Below are 10178 nucleotides of genomic sequence, written 5' to 3'. Positions count from 1 at the left end.
AGGACTACTTGGAGAAAATACAAAGTGCTTGGCACAAAACAGGCACAACAGGAACCCCCAGTAGACTGCCTTGTCCTCCGCTCCTGCAGGCGTGTGCTGCAGATGCGGGCTCCCCACCCCGCCAGCTGCCTTGGTGGCAGCTACGTCCCCACAGAAACAGGGTGGCATGTGGTAGCATGCCAAGACCGGGTGGGAGCTCTGGGTGGATGGAGGAGCAGCCCATCTTCAGAGTTCTAGAAGGAAGGAGAGAACAGGCAGCACTGCAAAGACCAAAATCAGAAAGGAAAAAAACAAAACAGGACAAGACCCAAAGTGACTCAGTTATCAAAGTATACAGCAGGTCAGGAGGCTCAAGTCTGTCTGTAATCCTAGCAACTTGGGAAGCATTTATTGGGAAGGGGAAGGATAGAAATTCAAGAGTAGCCCAGGCGGGCAGGAAAAAAAAAATCACAAGATGATCTCAACCAATAACTGGGTACAGTAATATAGCCCAGGTTGGCACCAGCACAGAGCAAGACCCTACCTTGAAAATAACCAGTGCAAAAGAGGGCTAGCTAAGTGGCTCAAGGGTAGAGCATCTGTCCAGCAAGCGCAAAGCCCCGAGTTCAAGCCCCCCAGACTGCAGAAAAGAGGGATATTCCTCTTTTCATAACCCTAAGGAACGATGCCAAAGTTAAAACAAAAAAGCCACACAGCATTGTACATTCTCTCCAAGAATGTACACATCGATCCTTTGCACGTAAACGCCAACTCCCGTTTACCTGGCTGTCAGTCTAGACTTGGTATGAGGAGCCACCACAGGGAGAGGAAAGCCCGGGCACCAGGCGGGCAGGGAGCGCAGGCGCAGCCCGGGGCAGGGAGCGCAGGCGCAGCCCGGGGCAGGGAGCGCAGGCGCAGCCCGGGGCAGGGAGCGCAGGCGCAGCCCTGTCCAGCACAGGTGTCTGCTAACTCTTGGCAAATGTCTGACTTTTTACCAACTCCACTAGGAGTCTAATTTTTAACCTTTGAGCTCTCAGTATATACATATATATTTTTTTTTCTCTTTCCACATCTACTGATAGACAGTGAAGTTGTGCATGGAGACAGAGGCTGCTTTTGTGCTCGTGGGCGTGCCCAATTCCACAGGGATGTGAAAATGTTGTGCCGGAGAGAAACCAGACCAGGCACAGAACACGGAGCCAGCACCTCCACTTACCTACTCAGCAGTTCTTTTGCTCAAGGCTCTACCACTTGAGTTACACCTCTGCTTCTGGCCTTTGGCTGGTTAATTGGAAGTAAATCTCTAGTATTTTCCCAGGCTGGCTTCAAACCATGATCTTCAGAGCTCAGCCTCCTGAGTAGCTAGGATTACAGGCGTGAGTCTGTAAGGGACATCAGCCTTACCTGTCACCCAGAATTGTTTCAGGGCCTGGAGTCACAGAATTTCATGGCTGGCCGAAACTTTAGCAGCAGGTGTAGAGGAGGCAAAAGCAGTCTGCAAGGCAGGTGGCACTCTGGGGAAGTAAAGTCAGCAGTAGCTGCATCAGAAATCACACGGTGAGGGCTGGGAAGGTGGCTCAGTGGTAGAGCGCTTGCCTTGCATGCATGAGGCCCTGGGTTCAATTCCTCAGCACCACATAAGCAGAAAAAAAAGCCGGAAGTGGCGCTGTGGCTCAAGTGGTAGAGCGCTAGCCTTGAGCTGAAGAGCTGAGGGACAGTACCAGGCCCAGAGTTCAGGCCCCATGACCGGACCCAAAAAAAAAAAACAAAACAGAAATCACACAGGGACTACTCAGGGGGAAGTGAGGCACATGACCTTCCAGGCTCTCAGACCCGTGGAGAATGAAGTGCTCAGAGCAGAGGCCTTAGAGCACAGCATCACCAATGCCTGGCCTTTCACCTGTCCCCAGCTGCCAGCAACCGTGCCTTAAAACTCATGCTAGGACCACTGAATGCCCCAGCTCCTCACGAGCCACTGTCAGGCAATACAGGTGGGACCCACCCAAAAGGAGTTTCCAGAAAGTTCATCCGAATGTTAAGCCCCCAGGTGAAAAAAGTAACTCAAGGAACGAGCTGGACTGATAATCAGACACCCTGAGTTCTTGTCCAGAAAGGCTACTTTTACATGTAAAATTTAGGGAGTTCTTTGAGCTCCCCCCACCCTCGCAGTCTCCATAGTCACAGTGAAGGTCCAAAATAATGGTGGAGGTTTGGCACAGACTGGTGGCTCACACCTGAAATCCTAGCTATTCAGAGACAGGCTAAGATATAAGGATTTAAGATGTAAGATGGTTCAAAGCCAGCCTGGGCAGGAAAAGTCCAGAGACTCTTCTTTCCAATTAACCAGGAAAAAGCCAGAAGTAAAGATGTGGCTCAAGTGGTAAGCATCCGCCTTAAGCAAAAAAGCTAAGGGACAGCACCTGGGCCCTGGGTTCAAGCCCTAGGACTGGCACAAAAATAAATAGCTGGGCATGGGTGGCTCACGCCTGTAATCCTAGGCTGAGATCTAAGGATCGTGGTTCAAAGCCAGCCCAGGCAGGAAAGTCTGTGAAACTCTTATCTCCACTAAACCATCAGAAAACTGGAAGTGGTGCTATAGCTCAAGTGGTAGAGCACTAGCATTGAGCTGAAGAGCTGAGGAACAGCACTCAGGCCCAGAGTTCAAGCCCCACAACTGACATACATACATATATACATACATACATAGCCACTTCATTCAGTATGAAGGTTTGCAGCGGAGAGTTCATCCTAACTGGAGGGCATATAGCTACATAACTATCCTCATGTATGAGGCCACAGACTAGAGAAACAAGATCCACAAAGGACTCTAACACCTCAACTCAAGGGTTTCATTCTTTATCAGCAACCCTTTAGCCAACTGGCAGCATGCTGATGCATTACTGTAGTTGGTTAAGGGACAGCATGAACCCAGTGCTTCTACCGCCTGGTTCCTGTGCACTGGCCCCTTTGTGGGCATCAGACTGTCCGGCCAAAGGCAGCACCTGGTTAGCCTGCATAGCAAAGCCCAGCTCACTCCCAGGCCCACAGAAGCACCAGAGACCAGCCAGGGCAGGCTTTGAGACAGGATAGCACCTGAGGGAAGGTTTCTTTCTCTCCTCTGGTTCCAAAGCAGCACATGGCAGCCATGATCACCGACTGGACCCTCAAGCCCCACAGTGCCATGGCCACTTCTATTTGGCATGTAAACATTGAGCCTCACACACTCACCCAAATAAGGTTTTGAAATACCCATGTGTGTCCTGGTTATGCAAGAGCTCTTGTGAAATTCCAAGCTTTTCACTTTTAAAAAAATGCCTGTGGTATGTACCAGGAGGTGGCCGGGTGACAAAGGCCACAGGCCATCCAGCCCTGGGAACCTGGCTGGCTTGATGTTGACTGCGAACACCTTCACTCCTGCCAGCCCAGGATGCCCAAATGCGCTGCAAAAGGACTGACACCTGGCGAGACAGATGAGCGGCAAAGCATCCAAAATGCTGAGAACGAAACTACATAACCATCCTCCCGCAGGGGAAGAAGAAAACAAAATCCCATGATTTTTAAGATTGAATTACAGAAGTAGAGCAAAGCAAGGAATGCACAGGTGAGAACGATTTGAATTTCAGTTAAGCGTTGGATTCCCGTATGGTGCAATTTTCACCAAAGAAGCGTTTCGAGCCCCTGAGAAGGACAAGAGAAGGAAGGCAAGGAGAGGTCGGAAGAGGCTGAGGAAGCCACCACGTGTGAGTGGAGGCCAATGGGGAGCCTGGCCATGGGGCCCGACACCCCCACCCGAGGTTAGCTTAGGAGTAGATAGGGCTGTGGCCAGGCCCGTCTGAGTTGGTGGCATGCCCTTCAAGGCGACAGGTTGAGAGCTGGAGGTGGTGTCACGCTGGCCCTTTAGGACCCACACAGCCATCCAGGCCTCGGGACCATCCCTTATGCTCCCATTCCCCAGGCCTGGGGTCCAATGGAAACCCAGGTCTGCCGGCCACAGCTGCCCCTCTAGGGCTGATTCGCTCCACAGTGGTGTGACACTGTGGGTGAGGCCGGGCATCAACAGAGATGCTGCAGCTGAAGCCCTGAACCCAGGCAGATGAAGATGAGGCCCTTTGGCCTGACCGACAGCTTCTTAAGGGCACGGAAGGGGAGAAAAACAAAGGCAAGCGTCTCCTCGCCAGGAAACATAATCTGTGATTATAAATATTTCATGGGCAAAGAAAGCAGCCCTGGCTGAGAGTGTGGGTGGGGGGAAGACAGCAAATGAGATCCCAGTTCGCAAAGCGATAGGGCAGCTGGAGGAGCCGCGAGGCTGGGGCTATTCTGGGGGTGTGCCGTGCGGGCCTGCGTCACGGGCTCTGGCCACAGGGCCGAGCTGAAACCACAGCGTGCCAGTGGTCAGCACAGGACACCTTGGAAGAGCAGAGGGGACTGCAAGGACAGAGCGGTTCCAAGGACGCTGAGCCTCACCAGGAGGCGGGAGAGGGGCGCAGCCTAGCAGGCAGGGCCCTGTGGGCCTGTGACTAAGGGCAGAGGCAGGAAAGGGCCTGACCCCAGAAAGCAAGGGACCGGAGAAGCTGGAGGGCAGCTTGGGTCAAGATGCTGAGAATAACAATTCCTTCCATCTTTCCTTTGCCCCGAGCCAGGGGGCTCTTTCTCTCACAGCCTCTAGGGAACAGCACAGAAAGCCCACTGAATCCCAGCTGCTGTGGCTGCAAAGACACACACACACACACACACACACACACACACACACACACACACACACGCGTGCGTGCGTGCAGAGCAGTGTGCCCCCACCAGTGCTGGGGCTCCTCCATGCTGTTCACCACCATAGCAGAACTGGTGACCATACCCTTCCAGCCCTCCCGGTATACCAGATGGGGAGGCACTCCCTATTTTCCCAGCATCCCCCCAGGAACACTTAGTCAGAGGAGCCCTAGGGAGCCGAGTGTGCTCAGTGGGAGAACACAAAGCTGAGCCCTCTGCGGCTCCTTGCCTCCGGGCGTGGCAGGTGACAAGCTCTATGCTAGGACTTGGGAGACTCAGGACAAGGCCATAGGGTCACAGCAGATAAGAATCAAGTCAAGGCAGAGAGGACTAAGGGATGCTGGGCGAAGACCCTGAATCTGAAGTCACAGGATCTGGCTGAGGCCAATCACACAGGGCCCTGAGAAGCGACATCACCTCTGCACCCGTGTCCTCATCTAAAAAGAGGAAACAAAGCTGCGAGGAACACCAAGAAGGTCACTGTGCTAGAATGTTCCCTAGAGTATCTGTACCCAACCACCCTCCAGATCCCCTGGAGGTCTCAAAGGCACAGCCACCCACCTGCTGGCCGCTTCGCTCCCTTCTCCATCCTCGCTGCGTTCGGCGTAATGAAGGCCAAACCCTGAAGTCCTTGGCTATCCCCACCATCTTGGCCCATGGCTGCATCTGGCCACCTGTACCTAAGAGCTACTGGCCCACCCAGTACACATTAGCATCTTAGGCACACTCCCTCCCCGACCCCAAGACTACTACCCCTCCTCAAGCCCCGCTCCTCAGAGCAAACCTACCCTCATGCCCCTGACCACGCCCAGCCCACTTGTTATAGTCCCACTATCCCAGTGAAGCCAGGTGATGGCAGCTTATACCTGTATCTTAGCTACTGAGGAGGTGGAGATCTGAGGATCATGGTTCAAAGCCAGCTTGGAAAAGAAAGGCTGTAAGACTCCAGAAAACTGGAAGATGTGCTAGGGGTCACCTTGAGCAAGAGTTCAGGGACAGTGCCCAGGCCCTGAGTTCAAGCCACCCACAACCCCGCCTCCAACACACACACACACACCAAATTCCCTAGCACCTTTGGGATAAAAACCTTCCAGGGCTCATAAGACCCTGCTCCTCTCCTGGCCTGCCTATAATATGGATCTTCAGTGTCCCCTGGAGGCCTATGTGGGAAAGGCTTAGACCTTAGCTTGTAGTGTCTTTGGTAGTGGACCTTTAAGAGGCAGGGCCTAATGGGAGGAAGTTAGGCCATTGGGGGGGGTGTGCCCTTGAGGAGCATAATAGAACCCCATCTCTCCATGTCTCTTCCACTATGCACTAGACAAATCCATGTGCTTCCCCACTTCTAGCCCCAAAGAAACAAGTTATCTGATCATGGACTGAGCTCCCAAACCTTGAACCAGAATCAGCCTTTTCTCTTCCTAAACGATTGCCTCTGGTGATTGTTACAGTAATGGGAAGCTAACAGACACCAGTTACATCCCTCAACCTACTGCACCCTGGTCCCACCCACTGGCTTTTCCCTCCATCACTGGTCCTGATCACAATCCATCTTGCCCTGGGCTTTAGGAACATGCTCTTCTTCCCTCTGTCTGCAACACCACAGCACACCCCCACACCTACTATTTTATTTTCACTAAGGCACAGAGGACAGAAAGTGCACTGAAGTGTATTGCTAATTAATTATTTACAGACATATCCACTCATGGAACTCCCACACATCTCTAGATCTAGAGCACTGCCGACACCAGGACAGTCCTCTTGCCCCTTCCGATCTCCCTCCCTCAAGATGGCCCTCATTTTGACCCTTTTCCCAATGCCAACACAGACAGCAGCTGAGGCAGCTCTTTCTCTGGGAAAGTCTATTCCCTTTATCACAAATAAACCCTTTTTACACTGGGAGATTTGCACTGCTTGAGGTACCATTTGGTGCATGTCAGCCCTGGTTGTGATACTAAGATACAGGAAGACCAGAGCCAGAATATACACAGCCATGACAGAGCAAAGAGCCTCTCCCTACTGTCCAGGACTGTTCTGCGTATGTGCAAGAACTAGCTTATCAAATCCTCACACCAATGGTGGCACCATTATTAGTCTCCAGTTCATAGGCAAGGAAGCCATGAAGAGTAAGGGGTGGAGTTGGTTCAAACACAAGCAGGCTGGGTCTTAACCACTTCACCACTCTCCTCTCAAAGTCCACTGAGGGACTTAAGCTAAGAGAGCTCATCTCCCCAAGGATGCCAACCAGTGAATGGAAGTCGTCTGTCGCCCTCCTAAGCCCAAGACATCATCTGTAACAGAAGGACTTGCCTGAGTCTCCAGGCGTGCAGGAGCTCTGAGCACGGGGCAGGCACAGGAGCGTTCTGGAGAACATTCCTGGGCAAGCAGGCCGGGGGGAGGATGGGGGTGGCAGCGTCTAGGAAATGGCCACTCCTAATCCATTCTACACAGCACTTGTCCAAGCTGATAAGGCGAGAACGCTGGGACAGGGAAACCAGTTTTTTGGGTAGCAAGTGAGACACCATGGTGCACTTATAAATCGCACACAATTCGCACTGTGGTTTCCCAGATCCTGACAGTCCTTCGTAAACTCAGATCACAGTGTCCAACAGCAGCGGAGGACCCGAGCCCCCACCATGGCTGCTCTGTCCAGACTCGTTCCATGTGCGTGCCGCATGCACATTCACACCAGCATGCACATTCACACCACCGTTCAACTGCTTCAGCATCATCTACCTCACAACCACACCCCAGACAGCAAAGGAAGAAAACGTTTATTCTGTCGTGGGACACTGTCACTGTGGGAGGGAGCAGCCATGCAGTCCCCGGAACCCTGCCAGCATGCACATGTCCAGGCCTGAGTCCTGCAGCTGGAGGCCTGCGTGCTGCTCACACGAAGTTCTGGGCGATGGCCAGCACCTTGGAGTACTCGCCCTCCTTCTGGCGCAGGCTGGTGGGGATAGGGATCTTAATTCGGGTGCCCACGGGGTTCCCATTGTCCTCAATGAGGACCACATTGTTGGAGTCAAACCTGGGGGTCATTCGGGGGCCGGGCATGCGATGTCCTACGATGAGTGCTTTCTTCTTCTGTCCCTTGATGGCCAGCAGTATGCGGTCGCCCACCTTGCCCACCCCACTCTTGTTGTAGACGTGGATGCACCGAGGAGGGCGATGGTAGGGGGTGTTTCCCAGGGCACTGTTGTCCACCACACGCACCCGTGTCATCTTCTGAATCGCACTGAGGCTCCCAGTGGTGCTGACAGGAGAGAAAAGGCAGTCCAGTGAGTGACCTGTATCTCTCCAGGCCGCGTGCACAGGCCTCAGCAAGGGCAAGCGAGTGCATGCTGCCACTTGTAGGCACACACACACACACACACACACACACACAAGCATACGTGCACACACACACAAGCAGAGTCTTTGTTTCCTTACAATCGAGAGCTTCTGCTGCCTGTCAAGATCTCAATCTAGATGGGTTTTAAAGAGAACCCAATTCTTCTGTTACCACAAACTTTGCAGCAGCTTTTATAAAGTAAAAAGTTTCCAAAAGGACTCTGGGAACTGAAGGAATCCTAGTGGGCGGGGCCTCACCCACTGCCTATCCTGCAAAACCTGCTCCCCTAGATGCTCTCCTTTCCTTCCCAACTATACTCTGTATGGCCCTAACTGGAAACCCACAGACACGAGTGAGTAGACTTGCTAAAGGAGTTCCTTGACACAATGCAGCAGAAACTGGAAACAAGTCAAGGTAACTAACTTTTATTTTAATACCAGTCAAGGTTTTTCGTTTGTTATTTCTGGCAGTAGTGGGGCTTGAACTCAGGGCCTTGTACTTGCTAAGCAGATGCTCTACCACTTGAACCATGCCTTTAGCCCTTTTTTCTTGGTTATTTATTTCAGTTGGTTGTGAGGCTTGAACTCTGGGCCTGGGAGCTGTCCCTGAGCAGTTCAGCTCAAGGCTAACGCTCTATCACTTGAGCCACAGCACCACTTCTGGTTTTCTGGTGGTTAAGTGAAGACAGGAGTCTCACAGACTTTCCTGCCTGGGCTGGCTTTGAACCATGACCCTCAGATCTCAGCCTCCTGAGTAGCTAGGGTGACAGGCGTGAGCCATGGGCACCCGGCTTGCTTGGTTATTTTCAAGGTAGGTCAGCCCACACTGCAATCCTGCTACTTGCGTTTCCCTTTGTTGCTGGTGATTATCTACGGTGGCATATACCTGTAATCCCAGCTATGCGGGAAGTATAAATAGGACAATGTTCCAAATGACCAGACTACAACTGTGAAGGTTTTAATGTCCTGGAGGAGTGATAGGGTCAAGAGTAGTCAGATCACTTTAAGAATTTTGTAGGGACAGAGAAGCAGCAACTTCCACTATATTACAATCCAGACAGAGCTGTCATCTCCTTCCCCTACCCTCCTCTTACGGGACATAGGATGCACCCCCCCCCTCGCTTCCCAGTTCCCACTGGCGTTGCAGTCCCCATAGGAGCCAGTGCTGATGGGAGGCCAAGGCAGAACAGGTTTTAGGAACTTAACATGAAAGTTACCTGAAGTAGCGTTGGCTGAGTGCTCGGCCTGTGGGGACAAAGAGGCCCAAGGGCCCAGAAAAGACGGCCATGGGGTCCCAGATGGCAAGTCCTACTGGAAAGGGGGAGAAAAAGATCATTTCTAAGTCAGGGTCCTTGCTCAGAGTCAGTTGTCTTTGGAGATTTGTGTGGGAGATGACACTTGTAGTGTAGATCATTAGTCACAAAATATAAAGGTTTCTTAGTAGTTAAAAGGCGTGTGATGAATAGCGGAACCCCTGCTCCAACACGCTACCCATGTTCCACCTCTGGGGTCAGGAAGTGGGGATGGCATGGCTTTGAACAGAGTCCTTCCCCCTCTTAGCCCTTCCCAGGGGGCAGGACACAGAGACCACCTTGCTGTCAGAGACCACCGTGCTGACAGAGACCACCATGCCCTCTGCAGACACTAAGCACTACCCAAACTGTCAGTCCCACATCACCTTTCTGCCCAATATGAAAGCCAGGGCACCTGTGTCACTCAAGGCCAGCAGAGAAGAGCCAAAGGCTGCCCTGGACCTGGCTGGGCCAGTCTCCCAAATGACACTGTGATCTGGGGGACCTGTGGCTGAAGGGGGATCCCAGGAAAGCAGGCAACAGCCCAGGGCCAGCGTTAACAAGCATGGCAATACCTGAGCATCCTTGGAGCACAGCTGAGAAGTGCCCACACAGCTGGTGACTCCAGCCACAAAGCATACTCACTCCCCACCCAAGGGCCTGACTCAAGGCTCTGCCACGGCCGGGCGCTGGTGGCTCACACCTGTCATCCTAGCTACTCAGAAGGCTGAGATCTGAGGATCGCGGTTCAAAGCCAGCCCGGGCAGGAGGGACCGTGAGACTCTTATCTCCAATAAACCACCAGAAAAC

General features: G+C 52.7%; 1 protein-coding gene across 1 annotated transcript in view; it reads right to left on the bottom strand.

Moving 5' to 3' along the window:
- Positions 1-7499: 7499 nt before the first annotated feature.
- Mrpl14 (mitochondrial ribosomal protein L14) overlaps positions 7500-10178 on the bottom strand; it is an 11191-nt gene continuing 8512 nt past the window's right edge. Inside the window, exons 2-3 of the mRNA XM_013019219.1 lie at positions 9294-9387; positions 7500-7999 (exon numbers count right to left, since the gene is read on the bottom strand). Coding sequence (XP_012874673.1) covers positions 7633-7999; positions 9294-9364 — 438 coding nt within the window. The 5' untranslated portion in view covers positions 9365-9387 and the 3' untranslated portion in view covers positions 7500-7632. The remainder of the gene's footprint in view (positions 8000-9293; positions 9388-10178) is intronic.

This window comes from Dipodomys ordii, unplaced genomic scaffold, assembly GCF_000151885.1.
Source record: "Dipodomys ordii isolate 6190 unplaced genomic scaffold, Dord_2.0 Scaffold44, whole genome shotgun sequence".
Taxonomy (NCBI): Eukaryota; Metazoa; Chordata; class Mammalia; order Rodentia; family Heteromyidae; genus Dipodomys; species Dipodomys ordii.
Note: the sequence above shows the minus strand (reverse complement) of the source record. Positions and strands in the feature narration are given on the sequence as shown.